The 24,888-nt window shown below is 47.8% G+C and overlaps 2 protein-coding genes across 6 annotated transcripts; one reads left to right on the forward strand and one right to left on the reverse strand.

Annotated features, from left to right (window-relative positions):
- Positions 1-1,768: 1,768 nt before the first annotated feature.
- Positions 1,769-16,307, reverse strand: WNT5A (Wnt family member 5A). 4 transcript variants are annotated; one of them, XM_042020884.1, is made up of 5 exons: positions 16,018-16,307; positions 12,648-12,781; positions 11,235-11,500; positions 6,168-6,460; positions 1,769-4,610 (listed from the first exon to the last, which is right to left on the reverse strand). In XM_042020884.1, exons 1-5 carry the CDS (start codon positions 16,021-16,023, stop codon positions 4,152-4,154), a joined length of 1,158 nt encoding a protein of 385 aa, XP_041876818.1. In that variant the 5' UTR covers positions 16,024-16,307; the 3' UTR covers positions 1,769-4,151. The 4 variants fall into 4 exon arrangements, with proteins under 4 accessions (XP_041876818.1, XP_041876807.1, XP_041876798.1 ...); XM_042020873.1 differs by lacking the exon at positions 16,018-16,307 and adding an exon at positions 14,248-14,292; XM_042020864.1 differs by lacking the exon at positions 16,018-16,307 and adding an exon at positions 13,592-13,663.
- Positions 13,032-15,406, forward strand: LOC121661102 (translation initiation factor IF-2-like). 2 transcript variants are annotated; one of them, XM_042020906.1, is made up of 2 exons: positions 13,032-13,224; positions 13,805-15,406. In XM_042020906.1, exon 2 carries the CDS (start codon positions 14,210-14,212, stop codon positions 14,945-14,947), a length of 738 nt encoding a protein of 245 aa, XP_041876840.1. In that variant the 5' UTR covers positions 13,032-13,224; positions 13,805-14,209; the 3' UTR covers positions 14,948-15,406. The 2 variants fall into 2 exon arrangements, with proteins under 2 accessions (XP_041876840.1, XP_041876851.1); XM_042020917.1 differs by lacking the exon at positions 13,032-13,224 and having other exon boundaries at positions 13,763-14,087; positions 14,217-15,406.
- Positions 16,308-24,888: the final 8,581 nt, after the last annotated feature.

Here is a 24,888-nt window from a genome sequence, read left to right on the forward strand (position 1 = left end):
CCTTGAGGATTTTAAACACAATTTGAAAAGCAAAAGAACAGATCTGGCCTGCCTTCTAAACTGACTTCAATAATAGATAAACAGTTTTAAGGCTACCACAGTCAGCAAACACATACATAAGCTTTACATTAATATACTTACCTATACTTTTCCGAGAGCTTCATTTTTCCTCATTGTTCTCAGTTTCCTCTAGCATATAGTCCAGAAGAAAAAACTAGACATTTTTCCTGATCACCAATACCAGGTTTTTACAATTAATATTTAAATGGTTTAGATATTGTTCCTCAAAACCTCTTCCCCAAAGGAAAGCAGCCTTTCTGTCCGCTTCAGGATCAATTTCTACAGGTTTTGTATCATCTTTCTAAGATCACCCTATCAAAGAAATCCTTCAGAAAGGAAAGATTTTAGCTTGCATCCTGCATGCAGCACCTGACTTGAAGCTGCCATTCTCTTCTTCAAGTCTCTTATCTCTGGTGCACTTCCTGGTAACACCTGAGGGCTTTGGTACTTTGCAAAAACAGAGTGACTCTCAGTATTGGCAAAGCCATAACCAAACACAAACATTTGGAGATATTACTAAAAAGCCAAGATTCTGAAACAGCATTTTTTAACAAAATTAAACAGATAAACTTTGGTGCAAATTAAAAACAACTCTCTTGTATCTGAGCCCATAATGACTATTTTGAATACAGATTATTTACTGCTGGCAATAAAGAAGTTTTTTGGTAACTTTTCTGTTATTGGGAAGAGCTTGAATACAATCCAGTCCAAAAAAATGCTGACTTTCCTAAATAGGGGCTGTGTTTTTGCAATAAAGAATACTGGTCAATATACAAGTGGAGGAAAACTGAACCAGATGTCAGTAATAGGACCACAGAACGTTGCATTTGCCCAGAATCGCTATTTTAAACACACGATGTTGGCCTACTGGTTTGTGGGATAATACATTCTTGGCAGCCAGAAGGAGTTTCGATATGTTAGAAGGTTATCCTTGAGCAAAAGAAAAAAAGAAAAAAAGAGGAGAAGAGGTAAAGAAAGGCCACTAATTCATCAAGTTACCTAGAGCAAAAAAAAAAATCATGACTTAAGAAATCAGTTCAAAGACAAGCCAGTCTCAAAACAGAAAGCTTGGGGTTCATATTAATTTTTGCTTCCTGCTTTACCTCCTTAATATGAATACTTCATTCATCCTCCATTGCACTTTGCCTTCCTGGTTTTTTTTAAGGATTCTTCCATTCATTTGTGCTCAGTTTCTGGTGAGTTTCTACCTTGCAGCTCCATCCAGCACAGTCAGAGCCATATGGGGGAACCACCCCCCCACACCCAGAGCAAACAAACCCAGTGCTGAGGGCTTTTCCTGCTGGAAACCTTTGCTGACACCAGGATCCTGCTGCCCCCGCTGGCATTACTGAAGGAAGCTGCCCCAGAATCCCTGCAGGCATCCCTGAAAGCCATAAGCACAGAAGTAATGACCGAGGTCCCTGTCAACTGACAATTTAGTACTTACCCATCTCTAAAATGCTTCCTAGCTCAGAGTCACAGGGGTTTGTGAGAGATTTTTTGGTGTGTTTTTTGGTTTTGGGTTTTTTCCCCTTCTGCTTAAGAAGTAGTTACATCAGTAAGTCTTCTTAATATTGAAATAAAACTTCAAAATGTACTTTGTATGTTTGGCCAACAAACACTTCTCTGTTTTACCATGCAATAAATTTAAAAATCAACTCTGTTCATTGTCTTAACAAACCCTCCTCTGAAAGATAATTAAAACCACTTCCCAATATACAACCAAAGTTTTATTTTTATAGTCTATCTTCAATTATGGCATAATCCTTTCTTTTTTTTTTTTTTAACCAGTGAAATATACAAATCACACAAGACAGAAATATGTACATTAAATGTACAGAACAGAGGAAAGGACATAGAAGATTTACATATCTGAATGACAAGTAAAATATTTTACATTAAATAGGGTTTTAATAGCTAGGATCATGAGATTCAGTTCTGCTCAGACAGAAGTCACTAAAAAGGAACATGAGGTGATTCAGCAAATGAAAAAAAAGATCATGGTTTTTGTACAATAAAAACCAAAGTGACATATTCAATGAATTAGTGCTTTATTTATTTCTCTTACTTTAAAGATATTCTTTGCAAACATCTGAAGATGAGGGGTAAATATGTCCTTGTACAATAAATTAAGAGCAATAAAGCGCCATTAAGAAGCTGATAAATGATCAAGATGAATTTAATAATACAGCTTAAAGGCTTGTGAAAAGTCAAGGCTTTAGTACAACTAGGCTAAAGTGAAAGGTTTTCCTCACTTGGTATCTGCAAAACCATTTTCTTTAACTTGTAGAATGGGACTGAGTTCAGAAGTGGCATCTGAACCAAAGATGAAATCCTGTGTAACTACACAGCATGGGGGGAACTCGTGTTGTTTGACAAATAACAATTTTCTGCTCAAAAACTGCAAAGCAAGGGCCAAATGCAGCATATTTTGGAGTTGGAAGGTGTCTCCTTTCAGCAATAATCAATAATGCCCTTAATGTGAGAGTGGAATAGAAGCGATCTCCAGACTGGTATCGATTCAAGTGCAGGGTGCTGCCTCTACCAACCACCCAAGGAAGTCCTGAAATTGGGAAGAGGCTTACTTCTTTGTGATTATCCTTAAAACTTTTGAATATTAAAAGTTCTTAAAAAAAAAATTTAAAAAAAAATTAAAACCACCGAAAGCTTAGAATCAATCTAAACATCTGAAGAGATCTGAAAAAGAGAATAAGGGATGAACTGCCCCTTTAATTTAGATGTTTTATTATTTTCTAAATCATTAAAATATATATGTACAAAAAGCTTTGAAGTATCAGACACCAGAGACCACAGTTCTCCCATATAAATGTAACTGCTCGAGTATAGTCTGAACAGTTGTAGTGTATATCTGCAATATATTATCTAAAGCATGTGTATTAAAGACATAGGATGATAAATTTGGTATTGCTGCAACGTTTCATTGAACTATAACAGTCAGTTAATGTTATTAAAATATGAAACTATTGTCTCCTTGAGTGAAAGCATTCCCAAAATCTGCGAAAAAAAATAAAAATCAATCATTCCATGAGCAGGTATCTAATGATTTATTTTCTCACATAAAATTAGAGGAGTTATTTGTCAAGCTGTGTTTTGAAAGACAGCCAGCTATTACACCATTTTAAGGCATTTTCAAATTTGGGGAACTCTATTTTCCATGGGCTTTCCAGGCTGGGAAACCAAAGCTGTTTGTAAGCATTGCCCAGCTCCAGTGCTCCGGGCAGCCTGCCCCGGGCTGCTCCACACCCGGCAGCAGGGAAGTGCTGCTCCGGCAGATGAGACACTCAAACGTCACAATTAGCTAATGAGGCCAAACTCTGCCTTGAAGAATATCTTTACTATTCACCAAGGCAGATTCTTTTTCTGGGATTTTTTCCTGTCTTGCTCGGTTCTGGAACCAGCCCCGGTGACTCAGGGATAGCGCAGTTGAAGCCTTCTGATCCTTTGCTCTTTGCCCTCCGGTGACACTTGGCGGGCAACCGACACCGCACCTGGTGATGAACATACCCCTTATTTACAGAGCCCTACATGCACTGAACAGCTTTATACACCCTATTCTAGGAACTTCTAGTGTCTGAACCTAAAAGTCATGGACAGGTCTGTGTGTTCCTCACATCCATAAGGATTGTTCTAACATCCCAAGCACATTACATGGTTGCTCTGCCTACTGCACATGTATTACGTTCCATGGATCTAAATTAGGATATGTCGAATTTTCCCCTCAAACTACTCTATTGTTTGTAAGAAAAGTCAATTTTTTTTTTTCAACTTTGTAAAATAAATATTCTCAGATTCTCCCCCATTATTACCAAAAATATAAGCCTCACACAGTTCTGGGATGGATGCAGAGAGGGTTTCCAGGCACTTCTCTTTGCAACCTTTATATTTTTCTTTTTTCTTTCTTTTTTTTCCTTCCCCCGCCCTTTTTTTTTCCTTTTCTTTTTTTTTTTCTTAAAAGAAGACGACAACTCGTTGGACTCTATAAATAAAGTGGAGATAGTCCTGTGGAAAGGGAGAGGGGCCTGCACCCCTTGCTGGCAGGCGGCTGCAGTTCCTCCCATCTCGTCCGTGCCCTATTTGCACACAAACTGGTCCACGATCTCTGTGCACAGCTTGCATTTCACGTAGCAGCACCAGTGGAACTTGCAGTGGCAGCGCTCTCGCTGCACCGTCTTGAACTGGTCGTAGCCCCGGCCGCAGCACATGAGTTCACAGCCGTCCATGCCCTCTGAGGTCTTATTGCACAGGCGGCCCTGGGTGCCCAGGGAGCCGGTGCTCTCGTTGCGCACGCAGTAGTCGGGGCTGGGGTCGATGTACACCAGGTCGTGGATGGTGGGGGCATTGAAGCGGCTGTTCACCTGCACCAGCTTCCCCCGGCTGTTGAGCTTCATGGCGGCGGCGCTGTCGTATTTCTCCTTCAGGGCGTCGCCCACCTTGCGGAAATCGGCGAGCTGCAGCCAGCAGGTCTTCAGGCTGCAGGAGCCAGAGACGCCGTGGCACTTGCAGGCCACGTCAGCCAGGTTGTACACTGTCTGCAGGAGTCGGGGAGAGAAGGAAAAACCATGATGAAAGACTAGCATGGCTGTGAGAGCATTTATACCCCTCACCTCCTGCCCTCTGTGATGCTCCCACTGGCCCCTCCACAGTATTCACCTTAGCATCCTCTCCCCTCCTCCAATACAGTGGGAAGGACAAGTCAGCCGACACACACATGCACCCCCAGCACCCCAAAGAGCCAGGAGGAGGAGGAGGAGAGAGTCTCACCAGCCTCTCCCCTCAACAGGGACAGCCACAACAGCACACACAGCCCAGACAGCAGCATCACTCAGGCTGCGCTCAAATTTTAGGAATTTGCTCTCACGCCAGCAAAGGATTTTGCTGTTTCATTGAGAAATGTAAAACATCCCCTTATTTTCTATCTGAGTTACTCTCCCTATTGATCTCTGCTTGAGGCTGCAATTAGGGAAAGAGTTAAGATTCCTCTTGCTCCTGGCTCAGCTGCAGCTGATTGTCTACTCTTGGCTCGGCATCCTCCTCCTATCCCAAATACTGCTCTGGAAGAGAGACTTCATCCAAGAAGAAACCCCCAAACACCTATGGGTGGGAGTCAGAGCTACATAGCAATATCCTCTTTACAAAGCTTTGGCAGGGAAACCTCAGTCATTTGCCCTGTACAAATAAAATAAGAGTCAGTGTTGACACTGCCCCAAAAATCCTGGGGTCTGACACATTAGATGATACTGTAGACAACTTCCACCCAGCAGTTACAGAGTCTTAACGCTGCCAAATGGCACTGCAAAGATGAGGCTGAGGAGGGAAAGAACTCCCAAGTCTCTGTAAGCAACTGTGAAAGTGTCATTTTTCTTCTTGCTAATAGTAATTGGCCTGTCCATTGCTGATTTCAGACACCCTCCTCTTACATTTAAATACTATTAATTTTCAATTATCTTTCATCCTTCTTCACCTTAGAACACAAGTGTAAAGTCTCCAGCCGAGTATTGCTGGCACTTCAAGCTCTAGGAAAATAATGATTTTGGCTCTTCATATTCAGACTATTAAAAAAAATAAAAGTTTACACCCATTCATTTAAAGCATTTTTGAGATTAAAGAACCCATGAAGACATGTTCAACCACAGAAGACCATGTTTTCTAATAGCACAGAGAAGCTTTTCACATCCTCTTAAACCAGGGAAAGAAAAAAAGTCAGAACAATCCTGTGGCACGATTCCAGCCTGGGAAGCCCAGCACATCCCTCTTCCTTCCAACACACACTGTCCTGGTTGGAAATACCAACTAATAAAATTCTGTTCTACTGAGAATCCACAGCGAGCAGGGCACTTTTCACGAAACAATACAGAGGGAAACACAACACGCTTTGGTCCCAGCCTCCCCCATGAGGAAAGCAACAGGACTGTCAGACAACCAGAAGCAACACCAACTCACCCCACCCACCCACCCACCCCCTGTATTTGCCGTTTTCTTGTTTGGTGCATCAAAACAAAGACAAGCCATGGCGGCTGCTCTGTGCCCCGCTGAGCCACGTTCTGCCCAAAAAGAAGGGATGAGGAGGAGCGTGGAGGGACACTCACTCTTCTGCCGGCCTCGTTGTTGTGCAGGTTCATCATGATGCGGGCGCTCTCGTAGGAGCCTCGCTGGTAAACTCGCTCGCGCTCCCGGGCATCCACAAACTCCTTGGCGAAGCGATAGCCGTACTCGATGTTGTCCCCGCAGCCGCCCCACAGCCAGTCCCGGGGCAAGTCCTTGGGCCGCGCGGCACGGCTGCAGCCGCAGGAGGACAGCTCGCCCTCCCGGCAGGCACGGCTCATGGCGTTGACCACGCCGGCCGCGCTCACCGCGTAGGTGAACGCCGTCTCCCGGCTGCCTGCACAGAGACACAAGCGGGGTTAGGGGACAGCCAGCACGCCCGGCCCGCTGAGGGGCCAGGAGGACAAAGGCTCTCCAGAGCCACCAAGTTCACTTGCATGCTAAAAGGTGGAGTAACCCTGACCCACGCTGCCCAAAACGTCCTCACTATGAAAGAAGTGAGCAAAACCAAGCCATGTGAGCACACACAGAGTTTGTCACGAGCAGAAATCACTTCTCATTCATGGTGGTGAATGCTTGGATGAAAGAGCAGAATGGAGGTGGGTCAGGACCATGAGGCCAGAGAGGCCAAAGCAGCCATGCCTGCATGTGAGGGGAGGGAAGGGCAACAGGCTTCCTGTCCTTTAGAAGAAAGAGATGTTAAATACAACTTTTAAAAGTCTGGTTCTTAAATTACTACTTCTCAAACATGATTGATGCACTTCACCCACTTGTTCCAATTTATTTAAAGTTCAAGCATTTTACAAAGGTCTCCTGGTATCAAAAGAAACGTGCAGCAGAATAACACACAACTTTCCACCCTACACATTAGCCAGACACTTCTGGAGGAGAGTATTTAAAACTAACAACAACCTGGGCTGGTTATTATCCACCACTCCAGCTCCTGCAAACATGGCAAGGGAGCTCATGGACAATCATCTTTACAAATTACAGGGAAGAAAAAACCCTTGGCCCAAGGTGGCCTTGAAGGTTTTCTCCTGCATCTGGTGCCCTTAAATGGAAATGGAAAACCTCAAGTTTCCAACTTTCGTTAAGAAAAACTTACAATACCCATAATGTAAGACATGGGCACATACCATCCTATTGACAGTGTCTGATCCCACCTCATTTAGATTCTGACTTCCCCAATCACTTTTCCAAGGTTGCCACAAGTTCTGAGTACAACTAGCAAAGCTTTCAGACAAACAAACACAAAACTTGCACCAGAGAACAACACTTGAAGTTTGTTTTTCCCCTTAAGAGACAGCATCCCAATGAGTCTTTTCCAAGAAAGATTCTCAGACTGACTAAGAATAGACTAAATATTTTTTTCTGTTTATATGAGTTAAGTTTTATTCCTTATCTTTAGTCTAATCAATAGATTAAGCTAGCTTTTAATCTTGATTTTACATGTTTTTTCTTAGGGAACAGCGTGGGCCTTTGTAAAATTAGGACTTTCAGAGGCCATGTTTTGGGCAAGTCATGTATATTTAGACAGCAACATTTTTAGGCAAAATCTCTTTGTACAAGACGTATCATGACAGGTCAAATCTAATAGGAGCTTTCAAGCACTTCTGAAACATAAATAATTTGAAGTCTGGTTCATATTTAACATCAAGATGACACCACGATCAGAGCAGCTTTGTTAATATAACAGCTGTCATCCACTGGAATAATTTTAGTAATAGATGCTGGGTTTAAATGGGAAAAATCAGAAATCTTACGTTAGGAAAGATGAGACTTAAGGAAGATGAGAAGCACTTTGCTACCTAACTTACTATTGTCTGTACTCACAGACACCTGCTCTTGGAAGTATTTACATGAACTGTGGGTATAAAGGGTTACAGGAGTAGCCTTTTCAGTTAAAAAAACATTGGCCTTATGTGGTGACTTAGGCCTCACACGTACTGCAAACTATAGCAGGGGGAACCTCATACAGATTTTAATGTTCCCATTTGCTCTGCAACACACATTTTTGGATTAATTCCTTAAGCAAAATTTCCACTATATTGAGAGGAAAGAAACATGGTCTGCTTTGGACCACAGGACTTGCCTCTTTGTTCCATTTTTGTTCTTTTCCATGTTTAGTTAGCTCATGCTTTCACATGGTTAACTCTGCTGCTTATTGCGGGATTTAAACTTATAAAGCTGACTATTTTTGACTAGTTTTCATTATTATCCTGGAATAAATTTTAAAGACCTTACTCTTAGTGGGAAGGAGAAGGAAAGGCTTGGGTACAGGAAAGACAGTTGCCCTGCAAGTTCCCTCCTTGGACATTTAAGCAAATTATAAAATAGCATCAGCTGCTGAAGCACACTTCAAGCCAACACTGCCTCAAGTCATTGACCCCAGGAACACATTAAGAGTGATGGTTCCACACGGATGAGTTACTCTGAGTTTTAGGGTTTTTTTTCTTTTTTTTTTACAGCCTTTAGGCACAACTGTGCTTTCCTTCACTGTCAAACATATCTGTCTTTTCCCACAGTCCAGGATTTCTCTCTATTGTAGCCATGGCAAGCAAACACACATTCCAAACACGTTCAAGTCCCCTCTCTCCCATATATATAAAACATAGAAATGGAACTGTTCAATATACACACACTGTAGGAAGCCACCCACAGAGCAAGGCGCTGAGCTTTACACTTGATCTGAATAAGTCTGCAAGAACAGAACCTTTTTTTTTTTTTTTATACCTGAACATAAGATACAAAATGTTCTTTGTCTTGCATTTTAAAAGCATTCAACATCAAGCTGAAGGCAGAACAAACTGGACCCCAACCACACGGAGCTGTTGGGGGAGGATCCAGTGATTTTGTTTCCTGTTAGCACTCAGCTGTGTGTGCAAAGCCCATGTGCAGCCTGCACAGGGCTGGCCACAAAGCCAGGAGAGGGGGCAAAGTGGGGAAGGCAGCAAGCACCGTGGCCTGACCTGGGAACCAGCACCCAAGGGGAGCAGTGCAGAACACAGGCCCTAAAATTTTACAGTTCAATAAGCCACAGAGCAAGTTTCCAAACCCAACGGCAGGTTTATTTGTACAGCTTTAGCTAACTGCAGGGTAAATCCTGGAAGAAAGACTGTCCATTGACACACGGGGCCGTGGCTGTGCCGGCGGGCAGTGCCGTGCCCGGGAACTCTCTGGGGCACAACCAAGGGCACATGGCAAAATCTCCCAAACAATGTGCACTCAGAGCCTGCACCTCCTGCACTGCAGGGAGCAAGGGGCATCTGACAGCCCATCACACAGGCCATGGCAGGCTGAACTCAATGGAATCAGGCTCTGAAAGTGTCCACTTTTCCTTCCATGCAGAGGAACACCAACTGGTCCTAACAGCATTTCAGCGTGAAATACTACAACTGTTACACCACCTTCCTTGCTCTCAGTGAATACACTCTTCATGCTCTAACTCCTGAATATGGCTATTAACCTTGCTTCCATCTGCAATTAGAGTAAGTGGCTTAATTACATGATGAATTGCTGTGTAGACATCAGCTAATACAGTCATATCCAGCAAAAGGGTGCGGCAAAGTTATTTAACTTGAAAGGAACCACCTTTACATAGATCTGTCATACTTGGGGAGGGCAGAAACATTGATTCCAGAGACAGACACCACAAACCATGGGCCCCATCCTGTACACTGCTTCACACCAGCAGTCCCCCTGAGCTAATTTTCACTTGCTTGGATAATAAATAAGGGCTGAAGGATGAAGGCCTAAATTTTAAACAGATTAATTTTCTGACATTTGTTAGATTACTAGAACAGAGAGGTGTACAGAAAAAGCTTGCTTTCATGTTACATGTGTTTTAAGACTCTTGCTTGAGTAAGCTTAAAAAACCCCCTTGATGGGGGATTAATACTGTGCTTCAAAAAGCCTAGGGAAGGTTGTTTATCTAAAATCAAATGTTCCAATTCAGTACTTTTATGCAATAGAATTTTTTTCTATTTGTCTAACAATCTCCAAATAAAAACTTCTTTTAACAAGAACTGAGACCAAATGTGAATTGATGTATTCCTTCAACTTTAACTGGAGTCAGCCCATTTACAGACAAACCTAGACTGAGACCGATTTTAAAACTTTTTCTTTTGTCAAAGCAGGACAGAAAAACACTGACATAAAAGCTTTACTTTACAACTCCAACTAAAAAGCAGTGCTGCATTTGCCAGGGTACTGCTCACTACTTAAAAGATCACAACTGCCACCCAGAAAAATAAATGTTTTTCAGTTGATTACACAAAATCAGCAGTCTGATTTGGGAAAGTCACAGGAAGGTTTCACCAAGGACCCAGTTCAACAGCACTGGTTAAAATTTTGCCAAGGACTTTAAAATACTATAAGGTCCCTAAATGCCAGGGAAGGCAGGCAGCACATGAGCACTGGAGAAGGCCATTTCAAAGAGGATCTGATAGGGAAAGGGTAGGGTGTCCACCAAATTGTGATAAGATGTTAAACAAGAATCTGTCTCTTACCAGCAATGTGATTCCATTAAATGGGAGTTATAAGGACAATCACACATTTTGCCATGATAGAACTGATTTCATGAAAACTACCCCGCTACAGTACTATAAAAATAAATCTGTTTTCCTTAAAAAGAGGGAGAAAAAATTACCAGATCTGGAAATAAGCAAGGAGGAATTGCCTATAAACACTAATCGACAGAGCAGCAATTTTCAGTTAACCTCTGGACCAAGAGCGATTTATTATCCAGCTGCTAACTTTGGAACTAGACATGGACATCTTTAATTTTACAGGACGCTGCTGGTTTTAATTCTTGTAGGTTGCCTTCGTTTTGTCTCAGGTTTTCTAAAAAAGAGATTTCAGGGCCTCATTTTCCTTTCTCCCCTATTCCCATATGCAAATATATATTCCTACTTTGATTTCCAAGACACATGGCTGGACAGTGGTGGGAAATCACCTCCGGCTAAAAATAATCCAACTCCTTTGCCAACTTTTAGAAACACTTGATTGTATACAGTACTCAGTAAGAACCTGGCAAGAGATTCAAGTGCAGAACAGTGTGTGCCATACATATCCTTAGACAAGAGTTTAATCATAAAGATGTTGCTTCCTACCTATCTGCATGACTCTGCCAAAAACAGAGTTGTTGTCCACAGTGCTGCAATTCCATCTTCTGTGTCTGAATTGATACTGGCACTCCTTAATGCCCGTCTTTGCACCCTCTCCAATGAACTGCATGTGGTCCTGATACAATTGGCAGAGTTTCTTCTGTCCTTGGGAAAGCCCTGCTAGCTGGCTACATAGTGGCTGGGCTCCTATAATATACACCTCTGACATCTGAACAGGGTTCATGGGGTTCATGGGGTTCATCCCTAAAGACCTGCATAAAGAAAGATTTGCATTAATAAACAGAAGACTTCAAAATAAAAAAAAAATATTTTTTTTAAAAAAAAAATCTATAAATCACAGACAGAACTGTATCATACATGAGTATACAACTCCTGCTTGTGCTAACAAGTGAGGAAAAACCCCAAAGACTTAAATATGAAACTTTTGTTTTAAGGACAGGACAGAAGTCATTAGTTTCCATCCATGTGGTTATCACCATACATTGTGTTGACTGAAGCACTACACAGACTTGGAAGACTTGCATCTAGGCAGTCTTTTAGCAGCTTAAACTGACATAGTAAAAATAACAGAAACTCCAAACAATTGCAAGGCCAGGAAAATAAATAAAGCAAAAATGAAAAAAGCTCTCCAAAGCCCAATTTGTCTCAACACATATTTTATATTTAAGTCTGGGTTTTTCAATCTGATCTATAAACAAGTAGGGAAATCTTTAGCAAGCCAGAAGTTAGAAACTTGCTACAGACTACTTCTAGCTTCTTCCGAATGACAACACAAAAACATACAGGCAAGTATATTCACGCTAAACAAAATCAACTTTGTTTCCTTAAAGTGCTCTTCACATGGTACATTTCAATTAAAAAGTGGCCATTAATCCAAAAGGCATCACAGGAAACAGCAGAGAAACACCTATTTCAAGAACTCTCAACATGGTACATACACAGATAATTTGCCAAAGCAGGAATTTAAATGTACTTCTTTGTAATGAAATATATTTGTAAACAGTTCAGTTGCAGAAAACTTCAAACCGAAACTTTAAGTTTTTCCTTGCAAATCAGCATTTTCTCTTATACATGCAAAACTTCTAACCTAAGGGAGTTGAAATGTCCCTTTTAAAGGAGAAACAATTATAGTTATTTAAAGATGATAAAATTCATAGAGAATCTATCATACAGCATTTCTAAAAACCGTATTTGATAAGACGAGACGTTGCACATTTACCCTTATTTGACAGACCCGTTCCTTTTCCTACACAACATATCCCAACCAGCGCACTTCTCCCCTGCTGCCTTGCTCCTGCCGCACTCCCGCAGAAACAAAGTACAGAAGAAGCACAGAGACATTGAAGCGAGCAAATCGTGACACCCCCTTGCAAAACCAAGCCGATACTAGATGCTTACCACCAAGAGCTGGCTTCTATTACAACCTGGGTAAAAGAGGAGAAAACGGCCAGAGCCACTACGAGGTACTGAGAAGCCATTGTACTGCCAACTGTCCCCACAGCACCTCCGTGGATTAATACTGCACTGGATTTCTAGAGGGGGGAGAAAAAGGATCAGATTGTTTATTGCTTCTCAGACCATTTTCGAGCATTCAAGTTTAAACAACGGAAGTCTCCGGGCCCCTTTTAACTTGACTCTGACTCGCCGGCCCTTCTCCCCGCCGAGGCTCTGGTGCCAGACACAGGCACGTCGCGGCTCCCGCTCCACCGGGCAGAACTCACCCCCGCACCCCCCACCCCCCCGCGGACACCGCCTTCCCGGGCGCCCGCCCGTCCCTCTGCCCCGGCCCCGCCGCTCCCGCACCCCGCCCGCCACGGGACGGGACGGGACCAGGCGGAACAGCTGCTCCGCACACGGGACCCCATCCCCGCTGCCCCGGGGCTACAGCGACCCGCGGGCCCCGGGCCGGGCATTACCCCATCGCTGCCCGCGCCGGGGACACGAAGGGCTCACGGCTGGCTAAAGGCGGCTTCAGGTTTGCAAAGCGAGCCCGAGAGGGAAGGGGGGCCGGTGCCTCGAGGGGTCGGTTCCGCGGGGTGCCCGAGGGCTCCCGCCCGGGGACGATGCGGCCGATCCTTGCCCTTCCCCGCCGTCCCCTAAAACATCTCGGCGCAGCCTCGGGGCTCCCGCCCCCCGTGATCGCCGAGGCAGCCCCGAGCTCCGCGCTGGCACCGCGGTGACTGCCCCGACGGCAGCCCCAGGATCGGTACCGTCCCGGGGAGGTACCAGGAGCGACAAGGAGCGGCTCCGCGTCCCGACCCGGACGCTGCAACAACCGGGCTGCCGCCTTGGAAGTCAAACGCTTCCCCCGACAGGTCCCGCGATCACCGTCTGGTCCTCACACGGGACTCTCTCACTCGCTCCCCAGAGCCATTCCCGGGGTTTATTTCCCCACCCATCGGAAGGAAAAAAAAAAAAAAAAGAAAAGAAAAAAAAGAAGAAAAAAAAAAGGACATTTCGACACTTGGGGGCTCCCTATTCCCTATTCATTCTCCAAAGGCCCTTAACGCTGAATTGAAGGTGTTCTTAATTCTAATTTATTTCTGTTTGCGAAGGGCCGGGAGGAACGGAGCGCTGGCAGCGGGGCCGGACACGGAACCTGCCCGGGCACACGCGGGGAAGCTGCCGCAGCGTGGAGACCCCCGTGCGCCGCTCCCCGACACTGCGCCGGGGACGCAGCCCGGGGGCGAACCCTCGCCGCGCCGTGCGGGTTAAACATCCCCTGCCCAGGGGAGCTGAGCCCCCCCAACTCCCCACTGCTGGGGGTGGGTAAACGGGGGCCGGTCTCCTGCAGCAGGAAGAGCCCGCCCGCCTCAGAGGGGCTCAGTCCCGGCAAAGGTGCGAACACCGAGGGCTTAGTAAGCGAGGGACGAGGCGAAGCCAGGTGTGCGCGGGGCAAGCCGCGACACCCAGCAGCGCACAACGCGCCGGGCTTTTTTCATCTGTTACTTCTTAAAATAATGACAGTAACAAAGAAGCGCCGTGAAACTGCCCGAACCCTGAGGAGGTCGGAGACGCCGGTGCCCATGCGGGACGCCAACAGCTGTGCAGCCGCCCGGGCCAGCAGTCCGGCGGGGCGGGCGGCCGCGGAGGGAGGCGGTGACCGGGACAGCACCGCGAGTGGGGCGCTGCCCCGCTGCAAGACCCGGTCGGCGGGGCCAAAGGCCACGGCCCCGTTCAAAAGCCCCGGTGCCCCCCCGAGCTTGGCCGTCGCTGCGCCGGAGCCCCCAGCCCCGCCGCGGCGCCCCGGGGAGCGGTGGCGGCCCGCTCCCAACAGGGGGCAGCCGCGCTCGCCGCAGCCGCGGGAGGCGGCGGGGCCGGGCGGCTCTGCCCTTCCGACGGCACCTCCCGCGCCCCATCCCCGCTGCCATCGCCCTCCTCGGCTGCGGACACTGCGCCGAGCTGCGAGGCGGAGGACGCACCTGCGCCCGGGGCCGCGGACGGGCCCGGCCCCTGCAGCCCGGCTCTTCCGCACGCAGCAGCTGACAAGGTGCCACCAGAAACAACACCAAAAAAAAAAAAAAAAAGGCAACAGTAAAAAAAAAAGGAAAAAAAAAAAAAAAAGGCAGACTGCCCAGCAGCATGGAGCGCTGGAGATCGGGAGTGTGAGGCACCGTGTTCAACTTTGTAGGGCCGCGGAGACTGGGTTTTGGTATTTAACGCACCCCATGCGGAGCCCGCGCTCCTTGCCGAGATGAAAAGAGAGGCTTTTACAGATCCTGCACCGCGGGATCGCCTCTGATCCTGTTTTACACGGGGTGTCTGGAAAGCCTGCGAAGGCATCTGGTTTTCTAGGAGCACTACCAGCGGGCAGGCGGCATCCAGAGCCCGGCTCCGGGGGGCTGTAAACCGCGGGAAGAGCAGCGGCTCCGCGGGGACCCCCGGCCTCCCCCTGCTCCCCGCTGCGCCTTCACAGCCATTTGGAGGAGCGAGACCACGGCTCACGTTTGCAGGGAAAGGCACTGCTCGGGTCCCGGCCCAGCTCTCCCCACCGGAGGCGCAGAGGGGGTGTTTTCCCGGGGGTGAAGGCACATCGTGTCCTTCCCTCGGCGCCCGGGGACAGCCTCGCTCCTCGGCCCCGCTGAACTCCCCGTGACCCTCCGAGCGCAGCCCATTTACCATACAATTGACAATTAAAAACAAACAAACAACAAAAAGCCAACAGCCTTTCCAACATGGAGTCCTCGCAGCGCCAAGGGGACCCCGGGGAGCCGCGCTCCTCCGCGCTGACCCAGGCGGGACCCGCTGCAGATGCAGAGCGATAATCTCCAGAAACTGAGAATAAAATTAAAGGGGAGGGGGGGGGGGGGGGCCGGGTCCGGGTCCTCCGCTGGCCCCCAGCCAGCTCTCCTTAAAGGTACAGGCCACCATTAGCGCCGACGTTGGGCTCCTCCATAGCGATCCTCCTCGGGAAAGTTTGGGAAGTTTGGAAAGATGTCTTTAAACTCGCGTTAGGAGCCGCTGCCAGAAAGATGCACCGGGACGCGGCGGGCAGAGCGAGCCCAGCAAGTGTCCCTGCGGCGGGCAGCCTTTCTTCGGGGGGAAATTTAAAAGGAGAAGAAAAACCAGAGAATACAAGAGCTTTTCCCAAGTGGGGAGCAGCGCTCTCCGCGGTGGGTGAGAGCAGAGAGGTGGGAGCGCCCGGCGGTAGCCGAGGAGGGGAGGAGAGGCCGCCCCGCGCCGGGGTCCCGTACCCCGCCGAGCGCAGCCCACCCTGCGCGCCCGCGGCCCCTGCGGCGCGGAGCCCCCGCGCCCCGCGCGGACTCACCTCCATCGCGCGGGATCACCGAGCGGGAGCAGGCAAGTAATCCAAGCGGAGCAGGAGGAGAAACGGCGAGACGAAAGTAAAATCCTGGCTCGCGGGAGCCGGGCGGTATCGTCCCGAGCCGCGGCCGGGGGAGCGCGGGGGCCCGCGGAGCTGGCGGGGGGCGGCGGGCGAGCGGCCGCCCTGTCCGGCGCAAACCGAGCGTGTCCGACTGCGGAGCGGGGCACCAATGCAGCCTTCTTTCCAAGGTCCATCAGCAATCGCAGTAATTAGGGCTTTCCACCAGCAGAAGAAGAAGGAGGTAAAAAAAAAAAAAAAAAAAAAAAACCCAAAAAAAAAAACCAAAAAAAAAAAAAAAAAAGCCAACCCAACACACGCACACAGCGCCCGTGGGCGTGATTGTGCGGAAGCAAATAAAAATCTTCACAAGCGGCAGCGAAAGCGCCGCGGGCGACGATCCGTCCCACCAGCCCAGGTGGTGCCGCCGCGGGGCTCCCCGCGCTCCCACCCGGCTCCGCCGGCGCTCGGGCCGCCGACCGCCCCCTCCGCAGCTCGGCGCGGACCGGCCCGCGCGAGGGGGACGATGGAGCCGAGCGGGTGCAGGGCTTCCCCCCTGCCCGCCCCCCTTCACTTGCTTAAAGGCTGGGCGGTGCGGAGCCGGGGGTCCGCCGCTGCAGAGCCATCCCGGGGCCGGCTCCCTCCATTTTACACTGAGAAGAAAAAGCCCAAACAGAAAAAGAAGTTTCTGCACAAGCGGGAAGGGGGAGGGGGGCTGTGCACGCGTGTGTCTGTCTTACGGGGCGACTGATCCTGCAAGGCGAGCAGGGGCAGGGGGAGGGGAGCAGTCCGGGCTTCAGGAGCTGCGGCTCCCCCAATCCATCGGTGCCAGAGGCGCCCAGCGCCGGGGAGCGGGATACGCGGGAGAAGAGCCGGGAGAGCAAGCCGGGGCAGGCGGCGTCGCGGCAGCCGACCCTTCCTACGCGGGGCTCTGCCCCCGCCCGCTGCAGCCGGCCCCGCTCCCCCCGCGTCTCTCCCTCGCTCCTCTTCACCCCGCTGCTTAAAACTGCGAAAGAAAAAAAAAAAAGGAAAAGAAAAAAAAAGTTAGAGAGCCAACGGCAGCTGGAAAACTTTCTCGGCAGCGCATGCGCCCAGGGCCGGCCTATTGCAGACGGGGCTGGATTTTAAAGCTGTACGGCAGCGAGCGGGACCCCGCGCAGCCCCGGGGCGGGCGGCGAGCCCCGGGATCCGTGCGATCCGCGTTCCCGTCCCGTCCGCCACGCTGAGCCCCGCATCACCGGGACGTCCTCGCTGGTCAGGCTCGGCGTGAGGCCCCGTGAAGGCAAACTCTTCCTGCAAAGCAGTGCCCCGTGCGCCCATCCCGGCCGGCGGGGTGCGTGCGGGGATGCATGGCCCCTCCCGCACCGCCGGCTGCCTGTCCTGGGCCGGGAGGGGCGCACATATACAGCCATATACAGCCATGTACACATATATACACACATGTACACACAGATATACCCATTTACGTACGCGGGTTCTGCCGGACCGGCCCCGCGGGGCTCCCCCTCGCACACATGTGCACACAATGTGCGGCGCACGTGGCCGCGCCGAGGGGCTGCCCCAGCATCCCTGCCGGGCGGCTCGGTGACAAGTCCTGCTTGTCGCATGCTCCGAGGCGGGGAGGCGGCCGCGTGTGCCGCCTGCCAAAGGGGTGACCGAGCGAGCTCGACGGCTCGTGTTCCTCCTCCTGCAGCGGTTTTTTGCCGCTGTAAATTTGGCGAGTTTTTTGACAAAACTGTTCGGGTAAAATCAAGTAAGACCCAATGAGAGCTACGGGGGAGTGGGGCTTTGCGGACCCTTTGCGCCTCCAAGCTCTTTCCCCGCTCTGCAACCCTCGGGTTTTTATTGCCGCTCTCCCGTCCCGTGTGCGCCCAAGCACAGGAAATGGGAGCGTTCCCCCAGCCGTGCCATAACTCCGCAGTATTTCCCCTGTATCCGTCTGCATCTATGGGTCCACGGGGGGATGCGGGGGAGGGGGCACATTATCAAAGCAGCCCTGGGAAATCCAACCAGGCTGCGAGAGCAGCTCCGCTATCAATAAATGCATTCACTCCTTCAAAGCCATTCCAGTGCAAATAAAATCCCTTCAGGAGGCCGATGGGGGAAAAGGCACATCCCGGCCGGCCCGAGCTGCTGCCGCTGCCCACCTGCTCCCGAGCCAAGAGCTCGTCGGCCCCGACGGGGCGCTGCCCGCCAGGTAAGCGCAGCCTCCGGCGGCACCAGCGGCGGCCGAACGGGCCGGCTGCCCCCGCCAGGCCCCGATCGCCACGGCCCCCCCTCCGCCCGGGAGGAGTCGCGCTGCAGGGGCCGCCGAGAGGGGCGCGGCGCTGGGGGCCGAGCGGCGGCAGCGCGGGGCGCGGGGCGGTGCGGAACGGGAGCGCATCGGGGCGGCGCGGAGCCCCCTCGGCCCACGGTGGGCAGGGGATCAGCCCAGGACTCTGCGACACCTGAGCGTCCCGGCGGGGTCCGAGGCCGCAGCATCGCTGCCGGCAGGTTTCTTTACTCTCTAGTATCCGAAGAGCCTTTCCATTAGGCATCCTCATTGCCCGGGCTGCTGTTCATTCCTCGGGACGCCTGGTGAGGAATTTATAAATTAGGTGTAGCACCAGGTCCGGGGAGGGGGAAGGAATAAGGGGGCTGTTCGTTCCTTTAAGAAGACCAACCTTAGTTTTATGCCTAGTAAATAATATTTTATTGCCTTTGGTTTACTGTGGCATTTCAATTATCCCCTTTAGGAGTCTGCAAACTGCGTAGGTTAAAGGTCATTTCTCAAATCACTAGAATTAGTAAAGAATAGCAGAAAACTGTAAAAGGGGGAGGAGCCGCACAGTAAAACAAGAAAGATCGCCTGGAATAAACTAATAAAGAGCCCCGAGCTCTTTACCTCTCGCATTTGTATTCCCGAATGATGTTTAGCATCGTGTAATTGCATAATGTCATCGGGCACAAGAAAACACCAAACCCGGGACGATCCACACGGGCAGGGCTGTGAGCGGCAGTTTGGCAAGGGGCGAAGCCAACACCAGATCATTTTCTTTGCCGGGATTCTTAGTCGCTGCTTTTAAAAAGAGAACTGAACAGGGAATTTATAAATCATGGGCAAATTTTCAAGCTATGGCGCATATAAGTGGAAATAAAGGGCAGAAATCCAAACATCCTGCAAGGCTTTAAGAATTTTAATTTCTCCTCACTATTTAAAACAGCTGGGTGAAGCTAGAGGGGGCAGGAGGGAGAAGACAATGTTACAGGCATTCGTGCTGCCCAAGGTTTTGTTTTCCAGGTTTGTCAGTGATGGAGCTCTAAAGGTAACCAGACAGTTGATCTGTCTGGCTTTACTGCCAATGTCAAAGGGTTTTCTGGAGAAAAAAATTAATTCTCAGAGTAATGTCATGAGAAGTGCGACGACATCATTGAATGCCCAAACAGCAGAACCTCCAAAATCAGCACTGCAGGATTTTAGAGATTTAGGTCTGTTACAGCTCTGCAATTCTCTGTAGGACAGAAGTAAATTACTACTGGTCTTTTCGATGTGTTTCTGCTGTTTTTCTGCAGGGTAATGCATTTTAACAAAGGAGTGGTCACATCAAAATCTTGCACGCCTGTGTTCGTTGGAACGTGTGGTGCTGTCTGATTTACATCTTTCCACCTTGGCCAGTGGCAGGGTTTTCATCATGAAGAACCTGTTTGGGAAACAGAACTTGCAAGGAAAGGAGGTGTTTTCCTACGTGTCTTTTTAGCTCATTATGGAATTTGAGTAGGAATGTAGGAATTATGACACATATCACACTGAACCATTGTGAAGGCATTATTACAGTGTATCTGCTTTTTTAGGTGAGGGTCGTACCACAATGCCCATTTGACAGAACAAAGATGTTGTGTCACTTTGAACATGTAACCTACACTCTGCCCACCAGACCATCTACGCCAGGGATGACTTTATTTTAAGCTCCTAGGGATTTAGATGTAACTGCCTTGAAATCCCATATGTACTTTCCTAAGGCTGTTTTCTTTCCCAAAACACGCTGTTGCTTTTTTTCTGCAGACCACCCTGTCATCCAAAACATGGCTAAACTACAAAAGAAATGCCAAAGATGATAATTTTATGCCAAATCTTGCACTAAGTGTTATTTTCCTAATCCTCATCCAGTAGAGGCAAGAAATAGCATGGAAAACTCTCTTTTTAGACAATAATTTTGTATTTCTAGCTTGCCTAAATTCTGAACAGACTTTGACAAGTAAGAGACTAGAAGACAAAGAAAGAAGTATGGATGTGTGTCCATGTATGGATGTACCCCCACCCTGTTCCTTTCGCATCTCTCAAATCCCAAATTCATGATGTTGAAAGAAGCCAGGATATTTGGGAGCAACCATAAACCACTAGAGAGGAAGAAATGAGAGTCTAGATTAGCATTCATCTTTACCAGATGAAGACATATTTTAGATGCAGTGAGATGCAAATAGGAGGCAGCAGGCAAGAGGGAGAAGTTTACATGGCAATGAAGTGTAACAAATTCAGGTGAATACACCAATCTACAAACCTGCAAAGCCTGTAGAAAAAATATACACCACTTTATATTTAAATTGATTATAAGTATACCAATTTGTTATTACTAGTAATGAACTGCATATCAAATAGCCCCCATTTGTCTGCATTATCAGCTGGAGAAAGACAGCTGTGGACTCATTTTTTGTTTTTCATGTGCAAAACACAGGTGGGTTCTTTCCATTCCCTTCTTTTGAGGTCTAATAAACCCCAGTGCCACTGCAGAAACCACAGCCCAGGTATAACACACGTGTTCTGGGTCATGGAGGAAAATTGAAGAGATGAAAAAATAATTTACCAAAAAAAAAAAAAAAAAAGAGTAACTAAAAGCTGCACATCTATTGCAGCATGGGGCTCCACTGCCACGAGCTCAGCCAGGTGGAAGATGGTCAAAAAATGCCCTCTCACAAGAGCAGGAAAGGCTGTGTTTTGGTGCCCCACAGCAATTATTGCTGTTCTAGGAGACTGGTGCCACGGGCAGCAGCTTGTGCCCTGCCCTGGCTCTGGCACACTGAGCTCTACTGAGCTAAGGTGCAGGTGCTGATGCCAGTGAAGGTGTCTGAAGGTGTTCAAGGAGGACATGACTCCCCTACAGCCAACAGGACATGGGAAAGCTCTCTGGACCTCTGAAGTTAGACTGTGGTAGGGTTCTGACATTTTTTAGTTTGATCTCTGGAATAGTAAGGTTGTTGAAGGTAACTATCAAAGGGATAAATTTACACTGCTAGAAGAATGTGCTGGTTTGTCTCCTGTCCTTCTGCTCTCTGGGGCATGTGTCCCTCTCCTCACACCTTGTACCTCTGTCTCTGTGTGTGGGTCTTTATCTCGGTGATACCTCACCCATCCACATCTCGGCCATCCCCCTGCTGCCACCATATGTCATTGGAATGTTTCAAGTAGTGAGTCTGGTTTACTTAAAGAACAGTGCTTTTAGAGGAATAATACTTTGCTTTGTTTCCATTAGGACCTTAAAAAAAACGTTTATGGGAGGAAAAATAAACAATCCCACCACCACTCCTTAACAACAGAGTACTTACCCTCTCCTAATGCTACCAGTTCCTTCTTTCACTGAGGCTGAAGGCACCTCCCATAAACTCTGGAGGGCTCTTACATGTTTCTTCTGAGTGCCCTGAACATAACTCTCCCCAATACACACACACAAAGGCACACAGAGACTTCATTTTCCAGAGATGACCAGGCTGGGAGTTTTGTCACACTCACTACAGCCCAGTGCAGTGTCCTGGCTCCTCCCCAGAGAGCTGCAGAATAGGTGGCACATGGCAGCCCATGGCTGCAGAGGGGGTCAGCATGGGAGACAGTGGGGAAAGGACAGCACAAGGCTCTTTTCCACAGCCCATCTGCATCCCTCCTGTGGAACAGCCAGTCCTGCTCTGGCATGCAGGTCTCTGCCTCAGGGCTGTGCTTCAGTTCAGTTCAGTGCAGCTGCAAAGGGCGGGAGGAGCAGCCCAGCAGGAGCTGTAGAGGTGAGGGATCACACTGGGGTCTCTGCTCTTTGAACACACCCCCCTGGACCTTAGGAGGTAGGACCTTAGGAAGCTTCTAAATGCCATTTTCAGCCGGCATATTTTCATGGTGTTGGTGTGATCTGTGCCATACTCATGACCTGCAGGTAACGAGGATTCTCAGGAGATTTTACTGACTGAAAATGAGCAGACCATGAACTGGGAAGAAGAAGAAGAGAGGAAAGTGCTCCACAGACTTTCTATAAGCATGGACCAGTCTGACACCCACTCCTGACATGGTCACAACCATGTGTGGTTGCCTGGGGCCACACCCACTCCTGAATAGCACTCCTTACCTCCGAGAAGATTAGAAGATTAGGCTGGAGTTTATAATTGTAGCAATATTAGATCCTCAGATTCCGCACAGCTCAAGGAGGAATGTGGGTGGATGCTGTTTGAAGCTCTCACCTGAAATATCTCTAAGGATTTCTTTAGTATATGTACACACACATGTCATCAGCAAAGTGTGTTTAAGAGTGAGAGAAGGGATCTTGGTTAGCCCCTATATGACACTTATCTTAGACTACTTAGCTAATTCATCATTTCCTTAGGACTAAAGATATGTCATAACAGCTAAGCCAATGTATATTTGTCCATCACTGCTTAAAGCCAATATCATTCTGAAGATAGCTATTAATCTAGGCACCATGAGTAAAACATCTGATAAATTTAACCCTATCTTTCAAGCTCCATAGTAGTCTGTTAATTGACCTTGATTCTTCCAGTTTATTTAGAATATGGCATTATTTTAAAACTTGTTTTAAAAGATATTTAAGGTTGAGATGAGTTTTGAACTCTTCATTTTAAGTACTTGATTAGGCAAACGTTGTGATTTGTTGCCCTAGTGATATTATTGTCTTTATTTTTTCATGATCAAGGTACTATTTTAGCTCTACATTATTTTCCTCAATTTAAATTAAAAACGTGAAGACTTCTGAAAGTAGCACTGACAGTGTGAATGTTTGCCCACAGTGAAGAACACAAGGATACAACGACAGCACAGACATGGGACCAGGCTGAGGAATATGTACTAAGATTCTGTACAGAACAGGTGAAAAGGGCACGTGGCACTTGGTTCTCCTGCTAAAATCATTAACTTGAAGACTTGCAAATCAGTTTATCGTGAACCACCTCTCATTCTCTTCTGCTCTTTAGAGCCTGTAGGGCGTCCCTTTTTGAGGAGTGACCTGACAAAATATGTTTATAGTAACATCTTGGAAGAAACAAGGACCACAGCAGTGAAAAGTGCATTGTCCTTCCAGGCAGGACCTGGCAACACAGTGATGAGGGCTCCAGCAGTAAGGTCTTCACTGCCCTCCAACCTCTCTGAGTCCTGGTGTCAAAGTCCATAGTCTGTGTGTGTGTGTGACTCTTGTTCTGTTTCTTCATCCAAAGGTAGAGAAACACCCTCAGAGCAGCTCCTGGAGCTGACAGTCCCACGGGGATGGAAGATGATTTTCTGTCCTTTATAATGGTACAGAACACTGCCAGCATTTTTGTCAAGTAGCTGTATTTTTGCTTCTGGGAGAGCGTGACAGGTACTCATTACTGCCCAGTGTGATGGTAATTGCCCAGCCCTGCCTTGCTGGCACCTGTCCTGGTGGAAGCATTTCTTCCACCCAGCCAGTAATAACCTATAATTCAAAGCAGAGTGGTGACTCTGTGATATCACTTTCAACAAAGCAGCCAAGCGAAGGAACAGCTACAGGAGTAGCCACTTAATTGCTTGATAATAGTCATTGCACTTCAGTTTATCTAACAGTCTTTATTACAGGTTGCCAATTTTGCATTTTTTCCTTATTTAGTCAGTTGTTTTGTCAATATTTTCATAAAACACTTCCTTCCAGATTATCTGAGGCTTATAGTGGAATTTACCCAGAACAGAGGTGGATATACTGATTGATCCACTCCTGATTGTAGTGAACTCCAGAGGAAAGCCAAACCTCATTCCTTGCTGTAAGGTTTTATACAGATCATTTATTGCATTTTCATGATCAGTTAGGTGTGTTTCTACAACCGTTTGTTTTTTTGGGGGGGTTTTTTGACAATATGGTATGAAGTTATTGTGGGGGCTGCATTATCATGGGTAAGATATTCTGAGGGTATTTCCATAGAATCTGATAGCATTTCTTCACTATCCCACAACATCAGCTTGCATTCCATAGATTTTCAGTATTTTCTTTGTATTTCTCCTCTGTGTCAAAAAGGTGCCTTAGTTGTAAGTCCCAGCTTGACTCTGTAAAAAGAGCATAGAATATACATTGTAAAAGTCACTGAAATAGTTAAATGTGTGTCACAGCAGGACTTTTTGCCACTAAGAGGGCAGGGCACTCCCCTTCCAAATGCTGGACTTTATACTTGCCATTTGCACTGCAATGCATATTGACAGTCCTGTCCCTGAGACCAGAGCACTTTTGGGGAAAGCACTCCTTGTCTGAAACACAATTTGAGCAGTATTTTATTATACTGTGACCCTGTGAGCATACATTCAGGAGGGACTTCTGGGGTTTATTTCAGCTGATTATGGAACACAGAGCAGAATACAGCCAGTGACCTCTGTAAATGATCACATATTTGACTTTTGGATAAGAGGCCATCTAGTCATAAATGATTTATCTAAAAGATTCTATCTGATCTGAGACTAAGCTTCACCCAGATGCATTAGGAAAGCATGTAACAATCTATAAATTTCACATACTGTAGTACTTTAGAAAATATATTTACGTTCTATATTCTTTACATATATCTGGA

This window comes from Corvus kubaryi, unplaced genomic scaffold, assembly GCF_017639235.1.
Source record: "Corvus kubaryi isolate FWS band 111438036 unplaced genomic scaffold, C.kubaryi_AGA036_p1.0 124, whole genome shotgun sequence".
NCBI lineage: Eukaryota > Metazoa > Chordata > Aves > Passeriformes > Corvidae > Corvus > Corvus kubaryi.